The 26565-nt window shown below is 34.6% G+C and overlaps 1 protein-coding gene across 8 annotated transcripts; it reads left to right on the forward strand.

Annotated features, from left to right (window-relative positions):
- LOC148597385 (uncharacterized) lies at nt 1–25884 on the forward strand. 8 transcript variants are annotated; one of them, XM_088563243.1, is made up of 11 exons: nt 12–69; nt 8649–8802; nt 10160–10312; nt 11661–11893; nt 14546–14659; nt 15421–15599; nt 16143–17096; nt 17869–19362; nt 19943–20097; nt 20499–20608; nt 21610–25884. In XM_088563243.1, exons 3-11 carry the CDS (start codon nt 10269–10271, stop codon nt 22227–22229), a joined length of 3903 nt encoding a protein of 1300 aa, XP_088419369.1. In that variant the 5' UTR covers nt 12–69; nt 8649–8802; nt 10160–10268; the 3' UTR covers nt 22230–25884. The 8 variants fall into 8 exon arrangements, with proteins under 8 accessions (XP_088419373.1, XP_088419369.1, XP_088419370.1 ...); XM_088563242.1 differs by lacking the exon at nt 12–69 and adding an exon at nt 5542–5607; XM_088563250.1 differs by lacking the exons at nt 12–69; nt 21610–25884 and adding exons at nt 5542–5607; nt 21175–21593.
- The last annotated feature ends 681 nt before the right edge of the window (nt 25885–26565 follow it).

A 26565-nucleotide genomic window follows, 5' to 3' on the forward strand; every position in this document is an offset into this window, starting at 1 on the left:
TCCAAATTCAAGGTGAAGGTTAAAATATACAACTGTGTTGCCGGACTTACAAAGTTCATGTCTTGAAATGTAAGTAATAGATTTAAATACGGGTGTTTTTGGTGCTTATTAGGGAATACATAAGTGCAATAGTTAAACTACAATTAATTTTGCTAGCTAAATATACATTTAATATATTTTTGATACTCATTTAATTTACATAACAGCATTTAGCATTTAGATAACAGCAGGGGACGGAAGAATCCAAGCCCGACCCTCCTGTTACACTAGAAACACCCAACGAAGGTGCTCATAAAAAGTCAAGTCCGGGGTAAACGAAAGAGGACAGAAACACTATGACACGTTGAACAAATCAGTTTTCATGGCGCAGATGGATACACCGTAACGATCCACGACTTTAAGGTGACGCCCATTAATCTTTTGTAGTGATGACTTCAATCGTGTAGCAACATAACCCTGTTCAAAAAGCCTATTTGTTACAATTCTAGCGCGATGCAAAAGGTCTGCGTAGTCTCGGCAAACTCTTGCATAATGTATGAGTTGTGATATGAACACTCCATACGCAGGTGCTTAAGAGATATTTCCACAGATGAAAGGAAAGTTGACAATATTGAATGAAAAGTCGTCACCTTTGTCGTAAAAATTGGTCAGTAGTTTGCCTTTACCATCAATTGTTAAGTGTGGGTCAAGATATGAGGCTGACTTCACAGTGTCTGTAGTATCCTTTATATATCAAGTTCGTTGGAGTAGATGCGATGTATCAAATCCCCAAAATCAGGATAGTTTAAAGATAATATGTCATCTATATAGTGGAAACTCAGATTAAAGGATCAAAGCCAAGGTTGTAGCGGTAATCAAAAGAATGTAATCCAGGGACAAAGACCAGACGTGAAAAACAGACATACACAACAAAAGACTCGGACTCCACTAAAAACTGGGAGCATGGACCAGTTGCACCGGTAGGGAAGCGTCCTCTGCTTTTCTAGAAACACCTGTCGAGTTGCTCATAAAAAGTCAAGTCCGGGGTAGACGAAAGAGGAAAGGAAAACTATAACACGTTGAATAAATCAGTGTTCATGGCGCAGATGGATACACCGTAACGATCCACGAATTCATGATGATAACCATAAAACTTTTGTAGTGATGACAATATTATTAATTAGAATCGACATTCCTAAATTTGCACTTTGTTTTTCTTTTTATACCCCATCATAATGCACAAATCTGTGGTCCAATATAGGGGGTAAACTTGGCTTGAACTGTTCAAACATACAAGCAAACATCTATATCGTTCTCGAAAACATGAATAATTTAAAAGTTTAGTCTATCAACATTATTATACCACAATTTTAAAGTTTAAACATTACAGTCCAACTCCTGGAAGTGGTCATTCATAAACCCTTTCAATCTCATAAACAATTTGAATAAACATGATCATAAAAGCCATTTTTAAAATATCAAATACATCAACAGAGGTATTGATTTCATAAATTCATCACAATATATAATGATAAAACTGATCAAAATCTTATTACTTCCTATTGTGACAACATTGAAACAAAATAACAATTATGCCTTATAATTATGTCTATAAAAGTTCTATAGTTCAAATTGAACTGTTTATTACACATCAGTAAAGTTTGATATAAAATTGAATATAAACCTCCTTTAATATGTGACTGAACAATAAATAAATTCAGATATGAGCCCTGTGGCTATGTTATTACCGGTGACCTTAACATCGTCAATGACCGACAGACATAATGTTTTTTGAAAAAAAAAACCCGATACAAATTTACTTCAGAAACTTGGTTCTCAGTTCGTATTCGTGCCGGCAGATAAAGCAGTCAATAATGTGGTAATGATGTGACTTAAATACTATATAAATGTTCTTAAGAATGAAATTCTGAATTCTTCTACATTCAAAGCACTGAACTCAACAAAGAGTCAAATTGCAATCAATCACTTACTGACACAGATAAACTAAAGGCCCCCACTGACCATTTTCAAATCCCTAGTATGTAATTGTTACCTAAATAACACAAGAATCCCTTCAAATTCCGTCTAATGTCAGTATCTAGTAAGTATACTACAACTACCATTTCTGTCATTTAAACCTGTGCTCTTACCAATTGTCGACAAAAGGAAACGCAAACATAGGTATCATGGTAAGCGAAATAATCATAACAAACGTGCTTAATAACACACCGATTATTTACTGAAGAGTTCACTTACTATAATTAAAAACAACGGAAGAAATCAACTGTTGTGTAAACTACTTTTCACATCTTTTAGTAAGTAACATGATATTTTTTTAAGAAAGTAAAAATATTTTTTATAGTCAACTTTACCAAGATGCTCCCATCATTATAGCTTTTTTGTTGTCATATTACGTTCCCTAAAGATAATAAAAGTCTATATTTATATATTTAAATATATAATACATCAAGAGAGGTATTGATTTCATAAATTTATCAAGCATATATAATTACAGAACTGTTCAAAATCTTGTACCTTCCTATTTTGTTAACATTAAACCACCAATCATTGCAAATGGCTATAAACAATCCACTAAATTTTGTTTTAATTATATATCAGTTATGTCGGATTTTAATATTGAAGATAATACTCCTTCTTCATGAGACTGTACAAAATCAAATTCAGATATGAGCCCTGTGGTCATGTAATTACCGGTGACTTTACAATTGTCAAAGACCATGAAACAATACACATTTTGAAAAATCATCCAACTCCAAAACAATGACTGGGTAGATTGTCGACGGGTTCTACATGAAGCTCATTTATCTTATTTCAGAAAGTTTTGCAAGGGAGAGAAAGCCTGATGTTTTTCACGACAAATGTAAAACAATTGTAAATATTCGAATCTCTTGCCTTGAAAAAAAACTTACACATCAAGAGAAAACACAATCTTTGTTCAAGAATTTTAACTTAACTTCATAAACTTGTTTTTTGTTCAGTTCAGATTCGTACCTGCAGACAAAGCAGAATATAATATGGTTCATGTAGTGATTTGACGTAATTCTATATATAAAAGTTCTAATAATGAAATTTTGAATTCTTCTACATTCCAAGCACTGTTCGTAACAGAGATTCAAATAGTTAATAATTACAATACTGACACAGATAAAATAAAGGCACGCGCTTGACATTTTTAAATCCCTAGTATGTATTGGTTACCTAAATAACACAAGAACCCCTTCAAATTACGTGTCATCTCAGCATCCAGTACATATACCAAAACTAAAATTTCTGTCATTTTAACCAAGGCCTACCTAATCATAGGAACTAAGAATCAAGTATTGTAATAAAGGTTAAGAACATAATGATGTATAACTATTTTTGGAGTGTAAAAAACTCGCTTAAAATTCTGAATTTATGGCCGTAATGGAAGTGTGGACAGTTATTATTTCTCCACATTTTATACCACAATTCCACATTTTCTCATTTAACAGAAATATTCTTATCTTTTCAAATGGTGTTTAGATAAAACAGATCAAATATATATTCAGGAGATCGAGACAGACAGAAAATTAAATTCACTGGACCTGCGAGGACATGGTTATTTCACTTAATATTCTTCTGGACAACATTTACACCTGTTTCGGCCATAACACTAATCGGCAGGTTCTATGTATTTTGATGTGAACAAATTATGCTCCCTTGATATAAGATCTATTCCTGTGCTGTTATGAATATCACAATGTTTAGATAATGAATCTAGTGACCATGCACCGTCAAAATATAATCGAACAAAAACAAATAATGTCTATTCAAACGCTAATTGTGTTTTAATAAGTTGACAATATCAACATATATTAAAATGTTCATTTGAAACGCAATTTGTCTTACTCAACACACATTTGTCTTGACAAATACGGTAATTTGTATGACAAAGATTTCCCTAGGCGTAGCCAAAATAATAGCTGTTCCGTTTAACTTCCCCCGAAAGGAAGTTAGATTAATTAAGAAATAAATCCCATATCTAAGTAAACCATTCTCTGCAGCCGGTCTTATAATCATATAAACAGAAATATTGTTTGTGTATTAAATTGTAAAGTTAAAAACCTGTTCCGAATAAATGTGACAGGATGTGATATAACTTTTTTAATTTGATAATCAATAACATTTAAATTTATTTTGTAGTATTTTTGATTTTAATCATTTATGTATTTATTATTTTGCCAACAGAATCAATCAAATATAATACATGTCTTGATTGTTCATTAAATAACTGTACTTACTGGCTAATCTAATGACTGACGGTGGAAAAAGTCGATGCAGGTTACAAGAGGCGAAGCATTCGGAGCCATTTGGGATGACTTGCAGGCCTTTCGGAACCACAGAGAATTTTCGGATATTGTGAAACTTTTGCCTGATATTATGAAGAACTCTAAAGCAGATTCTACAAACAAAAAATATGACTTTTATTTTTCTCAATTTAAACAATGGTTTATAGAGGCAAAATTATTTCACGTGATTTTCACACGAATTTCATATGATTTTTTCCTCTGAATTGAGCAAATAAACTAAGTGACAGAGTTCACGTGAAATTCGGGTGAATTGAGCCTTTACATGAAATTCGTGTTTAGTGAATTTCATGAAAATCATGTTAATTTCATGTGAATTTCAAACGAATTTCATGTGAAGCTCGATTAACATGAATTTCACGTGAAAAATATGTGCCTGTGTATTGCTCATAGTTTTTCGCATTTACCAGCTTCTGTATACTCTTTTGCTCTTTTCCTAGGCGGTCTTGTTTAGCAAAAAGTTTCCTCGTCAGTTTTAGAGGCTTATTTCTATGGTACAAGTTGGTACTACTCGTTCGCACAGGTTCTCAACCCTTGTTCTGATAAATTTCTTAATCTCATTCTCGAGGGAAGTAAACGTACTCTTTCAAAACCATTGAATAAAAAAAAACCATCACTACCGAGATTTTGTCTAAATTGGTACAATTTTATACTTCGGATCAAAATAACTTTAAATATAATCAGCTACATTCAGGTGATGAACATGATATGGATGATAAAATGAACATGAAATTAAAAAATGGGATGGGACAAACGGATAATAGGGTCGACAAATTTTGATTACTACTAAATGTAGGGTGGGATGTGTAGGGGCGGGCAATTTATCCTCCTGTGGCGGAGCGCAAAGGTTCCTACAGCTACCGAATACCACAGCAAGGTTTATTTAACGTGCGAGGAACGGAACACTCTTGAAGTACAGTTGAAATATATGATAAAAGGATCATGACATGTCAAAATATGTATCACATGCGGTACAACACTCGATCAGTGGTCCTTGGGTGATATAGGAGTCTCGGGTTGATACCGCAGGTTATACAGACTACATACTGTTATACTTCAAAGGTTCCGGATTCACTAGGACTATACAGTGTTAATATCCAGGTTTAAAATAACCGCCCTTTATACCGATGGGAAGAATGGAACATGATTAAATGTTTATATCGCTTTGTTATACAGCTTAGTCACCCATGACGGAAACTTAACCAACCACCTTGTTAAATACCTAACATTAAAACGCAAAATATACGTGTGTTGTGTACTTATTTATTATTTCATTGAGGTAAGACAATTGTATATGTATGTGTAAAAAGTGTGTAGTGTATACAACGTAAGATAGATAATATAGAGGTTTAACCAAAGTAGCTAATATTTCAGTTTCTCCGATTTTAAACTGATATATGTATTAGGTGTCAGTATTTGAAACTGGCCAAACTTGTTCTCAACTTTTTTCAAAATCTGTTATATTGATTCCGTCTCCGGGATCGATCTTCAGTTTCCATACTCGAATCTAACTAATATAACTATTTAATAAATTGAAAGTATGAGCCTCATTTCGTCCGATTCTAAATACGTCAACACAAAGAGGTCGAACAACACGAAAACAACATCATTGATTTTACTTTAATAACATTAACCAAATTAGAAACTTGTCGAGTCGAATTTTGACCGAAAAATCGAGATTCCAATTTTTCGCTTTTTTGATAAATTCTGACTACGAAAATCGCCAAAAATCATTAAAAGAACCCCAGAAGTATAAATTGTGATAATGGTAAACAGAAAATACCAAATAAGCCATTTTTTACTGAAGCATAAATACTCTAGGGATTTGACATTGAAAAATATATCAATTTAAGCGATTTTCGGCGGGGTACGGGTATATATTTTTTTCATTTTACCGCAAAACCTTAAGTGTTACTGCAACGTTTGTGGTACTATTGTAAAGCTGAGACATTGGGCTACATGATGATATATACATGTGTCAGTTTACTTTGTTCTGTAGAAAGTAGAAATTCGTAGAATCAAAAAAAAACTTTACAAATAGATTTTTGCCTCAACGAGGTATAAAAAGTAGCCAAATAATACAAAAATGTTTCAGTTTATTTTTTGGGGACAAGATCAGTAAATTGGAGGTATAAGGGTACCTGGGAATCATATTTTGGTTGTTGAGTGGAGGGTTGCACGGAGGGTTATCTCAGCCTACCTACTAATACTTTTACATTCCATTCACTTTCGACTTACCTTGGGAGTGGGTGAGTGGATGCACTGGGTAAATGAAAATAAAGACTAAGTTAGCATGCATGGGTTACCCGATACTTCTCGGTATATCGATCTCCTTTTAATTTTCTCAAAAGTTATAAACTTTCTTCATACATTAGTTCCAAGAATTATGGAGCTAAGAGTTTTAACACATTTTACCATACACGTCAGAAATAGGCCGAAAACAAGATTTTCCTTAATACATATTATAAAGGATGGTCTTCAAACCGATGATCTATCAAATATTTAAGTCACTGAGACCTTGATTTAAGTCTGGTAGAGATGCCAACCAATTTGCAGAAAAAAAATAAAAGCTCACGTCATACACGTGATGATAAAACTAGACACGTGATATAGTTTTTATACCCGCCACAATAAGTGGCATATTATGTGATACATTCCGAAAAGTTGCACGTACGTCCGTCCGTCAGCCCGTCTGACCATCTATCCGTCCCTTGACGATTCCAAGGTAATAACTTGAGGACAGATCAATTATTTTCTGTTAATTTGCATAATTTGCATTTTTATTTAGTACAATAACATACAGATTAAGTTCAGTTTTTTATCAGAATTTAAAATGTAGTTTTCAAGTTTTTGGCCATTTTGAACATTCTGTCGTCCCCCTTTTTTCACCAGATTAGAAGTGTTCGCTGTCTCATTGTTTGCTAGCTTAAGTTTGGTTGTATCACCTGTTTCATTATTGCTTTGTTTTTTTTTTTCAATTTATTTACATAATATGTAAGTTTATGCTTTTGAGCCTTTTTGCATTTTTTTATCGTGACCAACTAACGATTCACCCAGATAAAACGTAGAAATTTGACAAGAGCTGTATATTGCATTAAGCACGTGCAATTTTCTTGGAAAAGGGAGGGAGTAAATTTATATTTAAAGTTTTGCATAAATAATTTTAAGAAACACGGTGAGGGAGCGGGGTACATGTAATTATATACTTCTTACACGACGTGACTGAGTTGCCGATAAATGATTCTGTACTTTCCAAAAGCATGTCTTTAAGGCAACTACATGTACATGTCTGGTGCGTTAATAAGTCAGAATAGTGGCTTCTTGTTCTTGCATACATTTACAACTCAGAAATATACTAGTTAAGATCATATGCAGGGGAACCTGGTACTATAGTATTCATGTATTATTGCATATGAAAGATAAAGTCATAATATTGTTTTATGTCTTTTTTGTACTGTGATGATTACTTGTCGGTCGTCGAATGACGCAGAGGAAACTGTGTCAGTCAATAGTATAACTTCCGGTTCTGGTGAATAAATGAACAGAAGCCATTCCCCAAACTGATTTATTCAACGTGTCATAGTTTGTATGTATGACTTTAGTTACTTGTGTTCTTTGTGGTGTACGTCTGTTTTCCATGTCTGGTCTTTGTCCCTTGATTACTCTTTGATTTCCACTATAACCTTGGTTTCCTTGATTACTCTTCCAAATTTAGGATTGTTAATTGAGATACCATCGTTAATATATCGGTATGTGAAATTTAAGGATCTTGTCTTTCACATAATTGTGAAGGAACACTGATTCATACATTCATACAGAAAAAGATCGACTTAGACCTCAGACCTTAGTTAGGTTGGAAATACGAAATTGAAAAAAATAGTTCATACATACAATATAGTCATAATTTTCTTTAAAAAGAGAGAGTGGCTTCCGTATAAATACATGTACATGTACATGCATCTAGTCCATCGTTCTTTGTGACGTCATCAATTTCAAAGACTTTCATTGGAAAAAATATTAGCTGACTTAATTTTTTAACTTTTGTGGCCCTAGACATGAAACTACATATTATTTTACAAATCAATCCTAATTAATACTAAATAGATAGGCGACGGCAAGACAACCATCAAACAAGCTTCATAATTAATTAGAACTGGTGTAAAGAAATGCCGTGTGATTTCTTCTGTGTTATTATGACACAAAGGTTTGCAATTGAATGCATTTTAGTGAAAATATTATGCATGTGCGTACAAGTTCAAGGTTTTTAAATGGTATATATATTATGGTGTCAAGTTCTCGAATAATATCTTTTCATTGTAGAATTGAGGAGTGTATCTACAAAATGGAAACGATATCCCTGAGAAAAGAAGTGAATTTTGGGGTGGATCCATGATATCAGGTGGGGGGACCGTACATATTAAGATTTTAAACACCGAGCGAAGCCAGTCAAGAAAATTATTGAGTGTGGAACCAAGTAAGCAGAGAGTAGCTTATGTAAATCGCGAACATAAGAAATGCAGATCCGTAATTTATTCAGGAATACGATCCACCAATCTAACGTACCACGAAAATAGAAACTTTTCAGTCAACCCTGTGTCGGGTCTTATCTCGTCCGCTGAACTCGTAAAAAATACAATTCAGGGATCATCAATATTTGATAGCCATTTTTGTTTTGAAGATGACTAATACTCAAATTGATATAATTGTATACCGCACGTCACCGTAACCGAACTTCCGGAAACACCTAAAAAGATTCAGTTCATCAATTGTTAAGTTTTCCTATTCGACCATAACAACCGTACATGCATATCGCCAATGATAATAAATAGGGGTAAAACTGCACGGAATTCTACATGCATGCATTCACAGTTTACAACGGTAGAAAACTTTAAAATACATGCACATGTATTTATGTAATTCAAATCTTCACAAATAGTTTGTTAGTCACTAAATCTTTTGGAACGTGGTGTGAATTTAAATTTGTCTTTCCGTTTAGTGTTCAAAATCACTGATCATTTTCACGTGTAATAATGGAGCATGATACACTCGACAAAATTTACAAAAGTCCAGGTGAGATCAAATCCGAGACATCTGGCACTTTACTGCAAGCCGTCGTGCTGCCAACTGAACCAAAAGAGCACAACGTTAACTTTGCTAATTTAGCGTGGTTTCTAAATCTTCCATTTTTGTCAAATATTAAGCAAGAATAATCAAGGGAACCAAGGTCATAGCGGTAATCAAAAGAATGTAATCCAGGGACAAAGACCAGGCATGGAAAACAGGCATATACAACCAAGAACATGAAGTAACTAAAATCATACATACAAAGTAACGAAAGTTAATGAGCAAATCGGACTCACTAAAAACTGGAAGCATGTTTTTTATATACTAGTAGGGCTGCATATTTGATAGTGGGAGCAAGTCCCGGTGATATGTGCAAGGAAGTCACCGCTAGATTCTGATCAAACTCCTTTGAAAAGTCAGATTAATGTAAAGTTCTATCAAAATGCTTATGAATACCTATCAACATGTACAGTACCTATCCTCTTCGCTCCGGTCGGAACATAAGGTCAACACAAGATCGTCTCTTTGCCTTTGTCACTGCCCCATCCCATCTGCAGTTCTTTGAGTTCGTGGTCTACTGTATTTCACCAAGTTAATTTAGGTCATAGGACATCCTTTTTCTTGTTTTGGTAATACTCGAGCTTTCCATTCTGAAAACATATCCCGGAATCGGAAGTGTCTATGTTTGATTTCTTGTATTATTCAGGTGGACTCTGTCTTTTCAACAGGTGCCATTTGGTATTTTATTAGGCCAAGATATTTTGCAGATCCAACGGAGGCAGCCGTGATGAAAACTAAGCAGTTCTTACAATGATGCAAGAGTAATCAAGGGAGCCAAGGTTATAGCGGTTATCAAAAGAATGCAATCCAGGGACAATGACCAGACATGGAAAACAGACATACACAACAAAGAGCATAAAGTAACTTAAATCATACATACAAAGTAACAAAAGCAAATGAGCAACTCGGACTCTACTGAAAACTGGGAGCATGGACCAGGTGCACAGGTAGGGTAAGCGTCCTCTGCTTTTCTAGAAACACCCGCCGAGTTACATGTAAAATCAAGTTTTCTATACAACTACGCTGAAAGTTGGTATTAAATGTACGATTCTTGAATTCCCCATGTTTCGTCTTGAAAATCTTTGTTACTGCTAAACGTAATACAAACGCAAATCAAAATACCGACAATCCATAACTTAGCAACATAACTAGTTCAAAGCATGAAATGGTTACATCTGTAGTTAAACATTGTAGGAAAATGTCGGTGATTTCTTTTCAGCAATAACTATAGTTGACTCTTTCTGCTTTATTTTAAAGCAGGAAGAAGACGGATCTCCATTTTTTATGTAACACTAGAAAGACCGAGTAGTTCCGATAACCTATGAACTGCTGTGGTGCTTAAAATATTTCATATCCCTGCTTTTGTTAGTCGCAGCTCTTGTTACTCTTGTGCATATTTTTTCTACTGTTTAACTAAAAAGTAACTGCTCAAATTTCTTCTATTTCTGTCGTTTTGTTGACTTTCCATGTAGAAACCAGACAGATACTATATGGGTGCCACAGGGTAAATTTTATCCCACCATTTTTTTATTTTTTATCTATTTATTTTCTTTCTACTTTTTTATGTTATTTCATGTATGATAATAGAGAGAACAAGGATTTTTCTGTATCAAAAGTGGATGACTGGGGGTATATATTCAAAGTTCCCAAACAAATCAACTAAATTATGAAAAGTTCAACGAGTTATTTCACTTAATTTCAAAGTTTCTAGTGCTTTTTATGGAATTCATTACATTCTTATCGCTGCAGTAAATAACAAACTAACATTTACTTTTTTAAACAAAACATGAGTTTGTCATCTCTAATGGACGAACATTGTTTAAACAAAATTTGGAATTTGCGTAGATCTTCCTTGTACACCCTCTTAGTTTATTAAAGCTAGAGGCGGGTTCGGGGGTTGAAACCCCCTTTAATGTTTCGTTTTTGCTAAATTTTGGCAAATGACTACAAGATAGCCTGAAAATACACAGCAACTCCCCAAAGTTTGAAGGTTCACCTTAGTTAATTTTTATATATACACAATAACTTGTACGTGTAACATAGACATCGTTTTTATACACGACCTGACGATGTGAAACCAGCAATCTCCAAAATGTAAATATCCAAATAGGTCATTTTGAGCGTTTTGTTATCCCCTTTTTTCGTCGCTACGTGGAAGGTATCATTTAATATTCCATAGTACCTTTTTCATTTTGTTTTGTTTTTTAGAATGAGTTTAAGAGAGATATTCATCTCCATGACATTATTTTGTTCCGGGTGCTATGGTAACAGTATTTTAAGTGGTGACGTTACAGTTGGTGGACTATTTCAAATTCAACACGAAAACGAGGTAAACGGGAACTGTGACAGGATAGCTCCATTATCAGTTAAAGGTTTAGAAGCTGTGAAGTGGATATTTAGAAAGTTAAACGAAGCTAACTATATACCTGGTGTTAACATCGGTAAGGCCATGTAGACAATAAATTTGGTTATTATTACTAAGATAATTAAAGATCTTCGCGGAGCGCAGCATGATACCATCGCAACATATTGAACTATGTTCACTTGTTGAGTGTGGAAACAATATAGTTTTGACACACTTAAGCATAGAGACGTATAGTTCAATATGAAGCAGAACACAACAACTGGTTTAAACACTATACAGTACAAATTTGACGTTTATAGGTGTAATAGCTTACCAAAAACCTTTGCCTATACAGCTACAATGTACGACTCATGTAACTAAAACGCATTAGATGTGTTAATCTATTTTTTTCGAAATCGGACCATAAATAAAAGTAGATATGTTGGTGGGGTCGTGACCCCGTTTGGTCCTTATAACAGCAAAAACCGTAAGAATTATCTGAAATCCAAACTTATGGTCTTTGTCCCTGGATTACATTCGTTTGATTACCGCTATAACCTTGGTTCCGTTGATTACTCTTATCTTATCTTATCTTTTTCTGGAACGATAATACACTTATCAATCAAATGATATATGTAGATCTTCAAAATTGCCAAAGCTTTGTAAACATATATCTGCTTTGGATTTTTCCAAGATATAAAAGTAAACTTCCGAAAGATGACTTCATTATTCAACGGCCGAGGAAGCTTCACACTGAATTTGATGAGTTAAAGAAGTCGTAGTTTGCCTGCAAAGGAATCAACTCAGGAATGAATACATGGTGTGAATACACCATACATGTATTTATTTGCGACAAGTAAAAACGTACAAGCTAAAGACCGTCTACATTTTGAAGATTCTAACAAAGTCACATTTAAGCCACCCCTTACATGTAAATTATTAAACTCAATTCATGATGTAAACATACATGTATATCAAACATGTAAGTATCCGTATCAAACCGGTCAAGTAAATGTACATGTAACTCCTTGTGTGTGTGTGTGCGTGCGTGCGTGCGTGCGTGCGTGCGTGCGTGTGTGTGTGTGTGTGTGTGTGTGTGTGTATGTTATATACTTTATTTACCAAAACATTACCGTGACCGCCACTAGATCCGCCTCTGAAAATTGTTCTAAACAAAACTAGGTAATATTGGACATAATATAAAGCCTTCTCATATTTTTTTTTATTTTAATGCAAAAGATAAGTCTACATATGCCATCAGTTTTTGTAAATAATCCGTAGCTGTTGCCACTGTAGTTTGTAGAATTATCCTACATTCGGTAAAAAGCCGTCCAATACGTCGTATTGGCCTGGTGAAACTCCATATTGGGCTAGTTAGTCAATAAAGGTATAATTGCTTAGGGTTTTTCATATTGGCTGAGTTATTAGTCCTCGGCTACGCCTCAGTCCAATATGGCTAGCCTCGGACCAATAACTAAGCCAATCTGGAAAACCTTACAATAATACTTTAATAAGTATTATTTACGTATTTTTTATGTAAATATGGGGGGGGGGGGGTAAATGGAGACAATGGACGAAAACGAACTACAGTAGCATTTGTCTATCCTCTCCTTAAAAACCTAGGGTTAAATATAGAGTACATATTTTTGATGTACATGTTTACCGCAATTTAGTAGGAGAAAAATAAAAAAAGGAAAATATGATAATTTAAAACACTAAACAAAGCATGTGCACATATTCTTGACGTTTGTAAGATTAAGTCATTTACTCCCAGTTTTAAGTGGAGTCCAAGTTGCTCATTTACTTTTGTTACTTTGTATTTATGATTTTAGTTACTTTATGTTCTTTGTTGTGTATGTCTGTTTTCCATGTCTGGTCTTTGTCCCTGGATTACATTCTTTTGATTACCGCTATAACCTTGGTTCCCTTGATTACTCTTTTACCATACTTGTAGATTTGCATCTATAGTATAGCACTTTGTATTATTTAAAAATAGTAGTAACATATCATTAAACGCTTATATCACATGTTTTGATAATTGAACAAACTAAGCAAGATTTCTGGCCTAAATAGGGCTAAATGAAATGTTTTCTATGCAGCTTTTTAGCAATAGTTACAATAGTTACGACTTTTACATTACAATTTTTTTCTAGAAAAATTATACCATTTTTAAATTTCTCAAATTTGGCGGAGGACGGATGGAACTTAAACCTTACACACAAATCGTTCGATGTCTGCCTTTTGTCATGAGGCTATATTTAAAGTGATTAAAATGGCCATTTTAATAAGTCCAGATTTTTGTCCAATTATTGTTTACTTTTGTCATAATATCCACAAAACATTTGATAGATAATACCTTAAATGGGCTTTAAAGTGGTGAATTCCATGTAGTTTTACATGTCCTTGTACGAAGCTTGTGAAATCAACAATTTTTTGTCACCGAGAACCATCTTTTGCGTCAGAATCTGTGGCACCCAAATAAAAAATACTAAATTTGGACTATTTTTAGTCAGTATGTGCATTACTTAGTCGGTACACCAACTTTCAGCAAATTCTGTGATAAAGCATTTCCTCATCACTTTGATGCTTACAGAGAACTGCTCAATTTCAAAAAAAGATCTGATGAGTTTTACTCTAGTTTTCCTGAATAAAATAAAGTTGACGAACGCCAACGACAACGACAACAGGGTGATTGGTTTTACATTCTACCTATCATATTTCCAAAATTTTAGAATTTCTTTTCTTTCAGGTTTAGATGTCTGGCCAACCTGCGGAATCACATCTCGTGCAATAGAACATACGGTTGATATGTTATTAAGAATACGAGAGGAGAGGACGAATTTATCATCCATACCACTTGTAGGTTAGCAAATTCAAAGTACTATGTTACAGAATCAAATAGGACCCATACAACTTGTAAATTAGTAAATCAATGTACTATGTAACCGAGTCAAATAGGACCCATACAACTTGTAAATTAGTAAATCAAGGTACTATGTTACCGAGTCAATTAAGATTTATGTCATTTATATGTTACTAGTATTAAAACAAAGTACTTTGTACATTGTTTTGTGATTCCGAATCAACACTCAAAGACACGGTTTAAGTACTGTGGTACTGAGTCAATTGAGATATATACCACGTCCAAGTTATTAAAGTTAAATACTCTTACATTGAGTCAATCAAGATCAAGAATAGTTGTAGTTCAGTTAAACAGAACTTGGTCACCGGGTCAACTAAGATAAAGAAGACGTGTAGTAAATCAAAATACTGCTTACAGAGTCAAAGTATTTCTTAATTAACAAACTGCATGTAAGATCTAAACCACTCTACGTTTACCAGTGTACTATGTTACAACTTGGTATGTAGTGTATCAAAGTACTGCGATACTGAGGTTTATATTTATTCTTAAAAAGGTATTTAGCGTTTTTCTGCTTGTTATTGTCTTTGTTTTTTGTGTTTGTTTTTTTTTATTTTTTTTTGTTGTTTTTTTTTTTTGTTGTTTTTTTTTTTTTTTTGTTTATTTGTTTTTTTGTTTTTGTTTTGTTTTGTTTTTTTTGTTTTTTTTTTTTTGTCTATGTTGTTTGGTTTTACTATCATATTCTCTTATTTTCTAATATGTAGGTCTCATTGGTCCGGAGTACAGCAGTGAGGCTCAGGGGGTTTCTTACATGCTTAGTACACAAAGGTCAGGAGATAAAGTGTTACAGGTCGGATTCTCTACAACTGCTGCTTCACTCAGTGATTCCAACATATACAATAATTTTGTCAGAGTCGTTCCGAGTGATGCTGTCCAAAGTAAGGTATGCCTTAATTTTGATCGCTCTCCCCTTTGAATGCCAGCTGATGTCCTCCTCTTGTATTTCAAGCATACATGTACTTTAACTGCCATTCTACTGTGTAAATTAAGGGTAAGCATGTACTAGATATTTAAAAGCTTTCACACTCTGCCACATCCAGTAATTAACCGCGCCTCTTTATGCCAATTGATAATGTACAAATAAAGAACCTTGCAGATTTTTAACGAGTAATGCCCATGCTTAATGAAAATTTGCCCATTCTGTACAGCAGAGTCTGTAGGCAAGCGGAGTGATATGTAGTAAATTATGGAGGATACTATTTAACTGCATGAGTTATTGTTTTATGTACATTCTGCTTACAGCTTTTTAGCTTTCTTTTAAGTATCATTATTCATATTGTTTTCTAAAACCTACATTGCGAGCTTAAATAGTGGCAGTTGCAGTCCTCTCTGATCAAACTTTCACAGGCTATACTACCAAACGCTCGATATTTAAAAACAATTAGATGACATATTGTTTATGAACAATGTATTTCTATTTTATCAGGTGATGGTTGCCCTTATGAAAGAGCTACAATGGAACTACATAGCTGTTATCTATGACAATAATGTGTACGGCATAGAGGGAAAAGACGGTTTGACGACACAAGCGTCCGCTAACTCCATCTGCATTGCTAAAAATGTGTCTCTCCCTGACGGAGCTCTCAATTTGGCAAATCTTCAGCAAATTCTAAGAGATATTATAACGAACACCGAAAGTCCGATTCACGGCATTGTAGTCTTTGCTAGTGATTCACATGTTAACTCAATTATGTCTGCTGCGACCAGTTTAAAAAACGTTATTACCGATCCTTTGTCGTTCATTCTGTCCGAAGCGGTTGGGCTCTCAGATATTTTCTTTAAAACAAGTAATGGAGTTTTATATTCTACTGCTAAAGGGGTGTATGCTGTCAACCCTCCACGTCTTTATGTTAACGAATTTGAAACTTACTGGAAAAATATGTTTAAAAATGTTTCGGCAGTTGTCGAAGAGTCTCAGAGTAATCCTTGGTTACGGGATGTTTACAATCATTATTCTGGGGGTTGTTTGCCATCAAATGACCCAAAAACTCCCGGATGTACTAATCTTGGTCAATCTCAGCTTACAGCCGTTGGTGAAAAGTCAAGCTGGACGAGTTATGCAATAAAAGCCGCTTACGTTGTAGCAAAATCTCTGAAGGACACTCACAACCGCTTATGTTCAGGGGTAATTTCAGGAATTTGCTCCTCTTTAAAGAACGCAATACATGAAGACAGAGGTTCAATTTTGACCAGTTTTAGAAATGATAGGTCACCTATCAACTTTAAACAAGACTTTCCGTTTTCTCCCGCAGAGTTTGCAAACATTTCTGTCACATTTAATGGATATAATGACGTGCAAAATTGGGAAGGTTTTCCTGAATACGAAGTCCATCAATATAGAAAATGTATCAGCGATAATTCAAAGTTTTGCTTCGAGGAGGTGAGCTTCTGTATAAAACCTACAAACACACCTTTCAGTCTGTTTACTATACACAGAGGGTACTGACACTATATATAGTATCAGTAACCGCCGCAGGTAGTACACTTGCAGTGGATAGTAAACACATGTTATATAATATATGTGTGTCATTGTAACAGAAATTAACACTATGATAACTGAAATCAACAAACATGTTCGTAGAAAATTCAAAAAATCAGATTTTGTGAAAAGGGGGAGGGCGGAGAAACTTGGTGTTGTCCCCAAGTACCTAGTTTGACTGGTACCTTATAATATTCTGATCTTGTGCGTTGGCTCATAATTACACGCCACATTACACCTGTGCGTTGGAGGGAAACAACATATAAATATTTATTTCTTTATGGTATATTGCTGAAAGCAAACAAACCGGACCCGCAAGACAGCTCAAATTTGTCTTTTTTATAGTTTAACTGTAACACTGATTTCGTTCATAATAAAAATTGTCGTGTTTTGCGGCATGGCATACATTCATTGTATGTGGTGTGTTTTTGGAAAAAAATCTTATTTAATATAGATCTAGAAGATTAACAATACGCTTAATATATGTCAAGATAATAACTTGTTACCTCGTTATGATTTTCTAAAAATGAAGATATTTTGGTTTTTTTTTTCTTTAAATATTTTTTGTTGAATTTTGCTTGATAAAAATATAGGAAATTAGGTCCGTGTATTGACTTAATTTAATAAATATATCAATTTACTGTATGTACAATGCAATGACTTATTCTTTCAGTTAGGTACTTACTACGAGTCAACATTGCCCATAGACAAGTCTGTCATACGGGAGTATCACACGGACCCAAACGGAGTTACTTGGCCCGACATAAATTATGCCCAATGCCAGGAAGGAAAGATATGTAGATCATGTACAACTGTTGATAAAACGGAAGTGATTTATTTCAAGGATGGCGATCTTATTGTCGGTGGAATTGTTCCCGTGTTTGACGCCGGAACCGACAGTCCCGTGTCTTGTGGAACCATTCGGAATAAGAATGGTAACGAAATAATTCAAGCGTTTGAATACATTGTAAGCTTGATCAACAGAAATACGGTTCCTTACGACAAAATATTTCCGGGAAAATCAGTTGGGTTGATGTTCATAAATAGCTGCGATCAACCCCTTTTAATGAAACAGAAATTATTGAATCTTTTTCACGACGGATTGTTCGTATGGAATGGGAAGGCAATAAATCTAAGAGAAAAATTAATCGGATTTGCAGGGCCTTACTCCAGTAGTTTAAGCGTAGCAACTTCGAGCATATTTTCAGACTTTGGGTACGTGCAAGTCGCTTTTGCATCTACAGCCACGGACTTGAGCGATAGAGAAAAGTATCCGTATTACACAAGAGTTTCCACTCCTGATAGTAAACAAGCTAAGGCAATGATCAGCATAATTAAACATAAGTTTTACAGTTCCAGCTACATCCAAATTGTTTATAGCAAAGGTACGTATGGAGAAGCAGGAAGAGACGCCATTAAAAAGGAAGCGGAAGTAGGAGAAGTTTGTATTATTCAAGAAATTGAGGTAGACGAAAATAGTAATTTTAACAAAGTACTTCCGAAATTGCGCAATCGCCCATTTGCTAAAATAGTTATTTTGTTTTTAAGAGCACACCAGATTGACATAATTGCACCTTCTCTGAATCGCGATATGGACTATGGGGAGTTCATGTTCGTTGGATCTGAATCATGGGGATATAGGCCTGATGCATTTACTGATAAACAAAAACTTGTAGGTTCCATCATCCTTTCACTACGGTTACCAAAGAACAAAGATTTTACCAAATATTTACAAGGGATCACAATATCCACAAAATCCGATAATCCCTGGCTTCAGGAATACATCGCAGCCAAATACAGTTGTCATATTGCCCTCAGTTACGATAAAACTTTCACAACAGCTTGCGATCCTGATATGAGACTCGCAAATAATGATACATACGAACAAGACATTTGGACACCATTTGCACTGAGAGCAATGACTGTCCTTTTAGGTGGAACTAGTGATGCTTTCGAAGATCTATGTGGCTCCAGTTCGCTTAAAATATGTGATCCATACCGGAACAACCCTCTTACTGTAAGAAACAAGATAATCAACAAAAAAATCAACAATGAGAGCGGAAATAACGTACGAGTTTTTGACAGCAATGGAGATGGCATTGTTGGCTACACAATTTACAACCTACAGCGAAATCCAGACAATGCCAATACAGTAATTTACAAACAGGTATATAGGAAGGATATTTAAGTGTCAGTATCTGTAAGAATCAGGCATCGGGTGAAACAAAGTACGAAAAAAAATTAACTTGACTATTTGCACCATCAGAATCAATCGTCTGCCGTCAACTTCTGTGTCGACAAATTTCTTCACTTCCGTCAGAATATTTTTAGCCGGTCTAAATATACAGGGCGTAGCTGACGCTCCGTCCATATTGTTTGATCCTTTCAGTTGAAAATGATGTGTTATTCATGTGCATGTTTAACGTGTATATGTTTTCTTTTGACTTTACGATTCGGAAAACCTTACTTAACTAGTCAAATATGTCATACATGTATTAGCAGAGGCCAATATAGATAAAAGGCGTATTCGACTGCTGAATTCCGTATTGGTGCACTTGATCATACATGTATTTAGACTAATAGGTTAGTCAACAATTTCCGGAGTTTTACGACGGAATACCCCACGAAAATTACATGTAACATAAATATTATATCCTAAACTTCAGACATTTTGTATCAATCAAGCGCGAAAGGTAGCGTGATGATTTTATGGACTTGTATTTCATTTGCATCAATGTTATTTTTAGGTTGGAACGTTTTCTGTTGAAGGAGAAGATTTTTCACTGGACCAACAGAACATTGTGTTGCCCGATGGGATCGATTTACCATCAGTGTGCCCTAATGTAAGAGAATGTACTTTGTGTCGGGAACCAGGGCCGCAAGTCACGACGACGAGTGAAAGGTACATAATAATATACAGCAAATGTTTTTTTATTTACTCTTATAGAGATACATGTACATCTATGTATTTTTTTCCCAATAAGTTTAACATTAAATTATTACGTAATGTTGGTTTATGATGTAAAAATTACCCGAACTTTCACTTTTATAGCAAAATAAACCAGAAAATGTCACCATCGATTTCTTCCAAACATTTAAACATTTTTTTTTCCTCGAATGTTGATTATTTTACCCAGTACATGTTGCTGTTTTAACTCATTGACGGATGCAATTAATTTGCGCAGAGGTTTGTTAACTTTTACCTAATGGTTAATTGCTTCAATCTCATCTGTGTTTTCAGTTCCTAAAAATTTAGTCTGCACGTTAAAAAACTTTTTATTTGAGTTTTTTTTTCCTTCACAGAGAATCAGGTAGTGCTGCCGTGTCGGCCCTTGGAGCCGTCGTCGGAGTGTTGGTCGTTGTCATCCTAGTTGTCGTCGTTATTGCAGTACTATTGTACCGCAGAATAAAAGGTAAATAATCACTTTACGGAAATGTTTCTTCCAAGTTAAATAAATAATGCACGACATAAGCTCATAAAGTTCAAGATACAATTATCACACGGCAGCTGATTACAAACATGGCAATGCTGTAGTCTAATCTCTGCTAGTCTTTGCACGATTTCCAAGATGTCGGTCAGTCATGAATTCACGTTTACTTTGCATTTAAAAGGGTACCTAAAATTTTCTCTAAAATTTATTTGGCCCGATTAAGATTTCTTGAAATTTTATTCAGTGTTTTACTTCGTTTAAAAAAGCAAAATTTATAAATTCCAAGAAATTTTAACTTCATGTTTCATAGGAATAATTTCAATAAACAAATAGTAGCCTCATAAACAAAACTTTGATCACTAAGATGCTTTGAGTTTGATATCAGAATGTCCCAAATTAAAACGTTTTGTTGATTTTAATGAGTTATTTCCCTTAGGTGTTGTGAAACCCCTTAAGTCCACAATTAAATCAAAACGCATTGAGGTAAATAATCAAATTGGTTTTTACAACTTTTTTTTTCAAATATAAGTCTATTATGTATATTTTAGGGTTCACAGCCAAGTACAAAAATTCCTGGTAACATGCGTATTGTGTCACGTGACACAAGATATCAACATTTGTATCTGAATTAAAAGAATGAAAGATGGTATGTTCGTGCTATCATTTTGATGGCTTCTCTGACATTATTCAAGTCCAACGTCGTTTGACAATCAGATAAGGTCGCGTATAATCAATCACATTTTTCCGACCTAGCAAGATTCTTGCATTTTCTCTGAGAGGGCTGGGTGCAGCGTCTGCAGAGAATTTCGAACGTCAGATGCTGTTTTGGAGCTTGTATTCAGTAGGACAACCGTACATATATATAACAATATTTGTATGTTGCAAATTTTGTCGTGATATGTTTTTATGTGTTGTATAATTATACGAATCGTCCTGTCGTTGGAACGTACTTTTGTTTTATGACTTCATTTGCTTGGTTTCAGAATCAAAGAACGATAACTATCTAACACCAGCTAATGTTTCTGATCCGAATTTCTACCACGCAAGAAACGTCGCATACACCCATGAGGAAACGAATCACGGTACTATAAGAAACAACTCTGTTAACTCGTCCAGGTCTCAGCCACCAATTATAAATCCATACATTGACCCGATTTATGCTTACGCCTCGGATACATATGACGGACAATTTAACCGGATCAATACAGTACCGAAAAAAATCGATTCGACATCTTCTATTAGTAGTATAGAAAAAGACGACGGTCTTTCTTTCCATTGTGGCTCAGATCAACATCCGGGATCTTCGGATGGGAGTATAACAAAGCAGAAGCAAATAAACAATTTAAGTGACTCAGCCCCGCAAGGTGGTGCCCAGGATGCCGGAAATGTGTCAACACCACAAGATGGCATTCGGAAGAACGGAAGTACTTCGTCTGCTTCTCATCCGTCTTTGTCATCGTCTTCACATTCACAAACAGGACAACCTAAATTTGATAGAAATATATCAGAACATAGTGATTTTGCACGTGATGGGTCTCCTCCATTAGCCCCGTTCAGAAGACCACAACATGTGGCTGTTGTTTCTGCTGTACCTAAATCATAGTTGATTGGTAAAATACAGTCGACCTACAGTAAAACTGTGCTCATACTTACATTTTATAGTTAAACCAAAAAGATGTCATCTCGGTTATGCTTTAAGTTTTTTCATCGGTAACGTACAAATACGGACACGGCACAATGTGGCGAACACACTTTAGTAATCACTGTATGCGTCCATCCGTAACGAGGGTAGAGCAGCTACAAACAATGTATCGTATTGTTGTTGAACTTTGATATTGAACTTTGACCTCAAAGTGAACTCAAATGAATTTTTTAATACAAATTTGTGTCCAGACTGTATCCTTTTTGCTTTTTTGCGTATACTTTTGGCATTAGGCACCAGAGAAGAACAGCTAATTACGAAGTATTGCATATCATGGTTGGTGAAGTTTGACCTCATGTTCAAATTAATGATTTTGCATACAAATACTGTAACTTGTTTTTATCTTTTAGTGTATACTTTTGATATTGTGCACTAGGTCAGATCAGCTCAAGACGATGTGTTGTCTCATGGTCAATTTATTTTATTTTTTATATGGTAGATTTGTGTATGGGTTGTATCTTTTTAACACTATCTTTTGGTTTAGGCTTTTAATAGTTGGCACGAGGGAAGATCAGCTCAAGACAATGTGTCACGTATCATGTTTAGTGATCTTTGACCTTGAAATAATTATTTTTGCATGACTGTTTTATGTGACGGCTGTGTTTTTGGGTGATAAATTGAATGAGCTGCACAAGACTGATGTACAGGATTTTTACCACACTGGGGCCAACAGAGATGGAGTTTGTCTTAATGATATCTTGTTTGAACTAAAATACATTAAAAGTATGTCCACCTCAAACAATGTACATCGTATTCAACTCTCACTTGTCTCGGTTTAGAGAGGTTTAACTTTACAGTGTACAAGTACATTTTGATACACGTGTCTTGTTGCCATTGTTGTTCAGGCATTTATACGGGAGCGTTTATTGTTGTATTATCAAACTGGTTCTGTATACTTAGGGTAAGAAAGAGCATCAATATCCAGTTTGTACTTTCATTTTCAGGAGCTGAAAAACAGCATAATGGCAGCTTCATTTGCTGTTACTTGTACATGTACATATACGATTGCGAACCAAACCAGTCTTGTAATATTTTCGCTAGTTTCGATGATTAAATACAAATCGAATCATAGCTTTTCCAAGATAGGGTTGGCCATAATAGTCTGCAGTATGGCGCCCAGATGTTTACGAAAATTATTTACTCAATATTAGGCTACCCATAATTCTTGGGTCATAAAGATTGCGAACGAAAAATGAAACAAAACGAAACGAAAATAATCGACAAAAGAAAGAATCGAAACGAAACAATTCGATAAAGTAAATCAAATCGTAATTAAAATACAATTAAACGATACAAATTGAAACAGAACGAAGCGGAACTAAATTGAATAAAAGAAAGTTTTTTTACGCAAATTATAAGAACCATAATGTTTACCAGTGCCGGACAATTCGGACCGCGACAACCAATAATTCCTTATGAATGCCGGACATTTCGACCAATAGACATATCAGACCATAACAATTAGTATAATGCTTTAGGACACATATCATTACAAAATTTACCATATTTAAAGGTTATAAGTATAATATATCGAATCAGAATAGACAATAATTATAAAAGTTGTTTTAATAATGTTTCTAAGGTACAGGGTGCTTTTACTTATGTTTTACATGTTTACTGGTCAAATGCCAGTGATGACCGGAAGTGAAGGTTTTTTATCATATGTATTGTATTGAACTTAAATATTTTTTACTCGATATATTGTTTATATTTTGACTAACAGCATTGCAGTGAATGTTTTGTAAGTGTAAAATATGTCAGACAGTTTCTAGATACAGTAAGTCAGTGATATTATTCTTCTTTCTGTTGATTTCTGGGCACATTTAAATGTCAGTCTCTGTAAGAATCAGGCAGTAGGATGAAACATGATAGAAAAAACCCACAAATTTGAAAATTAGGTAAATTGAGGTACATTTTATAATTCCATTGAGATGCACTGAAAATGAACATTTCAACGTAAAAAAAAAACTCATTTTTCTTTCATTCTAATGAAAAATTTCTGAGCAAATCCAGTGATGCAGAGATCAAATAATGGTCTTTTAAAATAGAGCAATAATCTCCGAGTGGATTGGTAGTTTTTTACATGCATGTTTCTGATTTTTCCCATGTTGCCCGATTCTTACAAAATCTTACACTTTAGAAAAGTCATCTGATAACACTTATTGACTTGCTTACATTTTTACCGAGATTTTAATTTTGTTTATTATAACGGATATAAGGATGGGGTGGTCCGAGATCTCAGGATGGGGTGGCCGGAGATCTCACGGCGGGGTGGCCCGAGACATCGTATTGAATTACATTTTTTTTAATTGTAGTTATGTACATTAAAATACAAACGCACTCAGAAAGGAAAACATTCTTACATTAACCATTCAATTAAATCTATTATTCTTGAAGAAATAAATTAGGCCACCTTTTGATAAATCATCTGATCCACTTTTAATGTTCGAGAATTTCCCATACATTATAGAAAAATATATATAAACGCTATTTGGCAAATGATGATGTTGTGTATAAAATATTTATGTAGATGTATGGTCTACCTCAATACCTATGTTAATAATCATTGATAGCATGTGCATGTACATGTACTTCTTTATACACAATAATTATATTATGAAACATGACAAAGTATCCAAAATAACAAATTTAACCTGTATACATGTACTTACCTGTATCTTTTGATTTAGATTTTGGTCTACATGAGACTTAATTGTCAGTTCCTGTAAGAATCAGGCAGTAGGTGAAACATGGTATGAAAAAACTGATCATTCTGATAGTGTAATTTGACTATTTGCACGATCAGCATCAAGGAAATCAGACAGTATTTTCCATATCATGCTGGACCTTTGAGTTACAATTTCATTGAAACGCACTAAAAATAAACATTTTAAGGGCGGACAACTTTTTCAAAAACCTCATTTTTCTAACAATTTATTGAACAATTTCTGAGCAAAGCCAGTGATGCAGAGATCAAGAAATGGTCTTTTCAAAAAGAGAAAGCATCCTTGAGTGATATTCTATTGTCAGATTGGTGGGGTATTGACATTTATGTTTCTGGTCTTTCCCATTTTGCCTGATTCTTACAAACACTTACAATTCCAGTGTAGTCTATTTATGACATTTTTATTACATTGTATTAAAAAAATGCTGATTTCTCTGGAAGATAAAGGGAGTTACTGTAACAATATTATTTTTAGGAGGGGGGAGCTAGGATCAAATTTGGAAAAAAGGGCAGGATGTTGATGTTTAGTTAAAATTTGCAGGATCACCAAGAGGGTAAATCCACGACAGGGTAGAGTGAAAATTGAAAAAGTCAGGTCAGAAATTTTACTGGAAAAAACTCAAGGACACGAAATTTGATCCTAGCCCAACCCATCCCCCCCCCACCCAAATAGAAATTAAAATGGTTACTTCCTAATACAAAACTTATACTCATTTATAGATCATATAGAACATGTTTCACAAAAATGAAGTGCAATACGTATGTGTTTTACATATGATCATATGATAGGTATTACTGTAACAGAAAAAAAAACTGATTACTTGTACTGTCTTCACTTGACTCATTTTGTGGGAAAAAATGGATGATGGAATTATCGGGGGAACTTAGGTCGCCTCGGAGTCCGAATTATGTGTCCGACTCGGTTAGCATGCCTACCTGGGGGTTGTTTGTTGCTTCTGTGAGCTAGCACAATAAAGAGCCGACTCAGCTAGTCGGTCTAGTACAAAGCACGGTGTGTTCGATTAGTCAATCGTAGGTGAAATATATGCCATAGGACTTCGAACAAAAATCAATCAATCGCATTACATGTAACGGTCGAGAGATCAAAGAGTACAGCTAGCGACACCTCAGTTGTTTCAAGATAGAGGCGTTACGTTACCGAATTGGTAGATTAATTGATTAGTTTATTTGTGTTTAACGCCCAAGCAGCAATATTTCAACTATATCCGGACGATTAACATAAATTGGATGATAAAATGCACATGAAATGATAGTGAAAAAAATACGATGATTGGATGGACGAGTTTCGATTGCCGCTGTAAATTGAGAGAGGTGGGTAGGGTCGGGCATTTTAGCATACGAGTTGTATGGGTTAAAATGACCTTGAAACTTAAAAGATATTTTTTTTTAAAATAGCAGGATGCAACTGAAAAACACATCCAGGGAGATTTCCAGAAAACACTTTCATAATGTAATGTAACAAAAACTATTCATTGTTGGCGTGAAATATTT

Source organism: Perna viridis, chromosome 15 (assembly GCF_037379345.1).
Source record: "Perna viridis isolate PV_CMFRI_1.1 ecotype Kerala chromosome 15, ASM3737934v1, whole genome shotgun sequence".
Taxonomy (NCBI): domain Eukaryota; kingdom Metazoa; phylum Mollusca; class Bivalvia; order Mytilida; family Mytilidae; genus Perna; species Perna viridis.

Bases quoted from the DNA above. Each gene is read 5' to 3' on its own strand.
- LOC148597385 (XM_088563243.1), top strand. From the start codon at position 10,269: ATGACCAGACATGGAAAACAGACATACACAACAAAGAGCATAAA. The intron at 17,097-17,868 runs GTGAGCTTCTGT...TTATTCTTTCAG, and splicing joins CAAAGTTTTGCTTCGAGGAG to TTAGGTACTTACTACGAGTC. The intron at 20,609-21,609 runs GTAAATAATCAC...GCTTGGTTTCAG, and splicing joins ATTGTACCGCAGAATAAAAG to AATCAAAGAACGATAACTAT.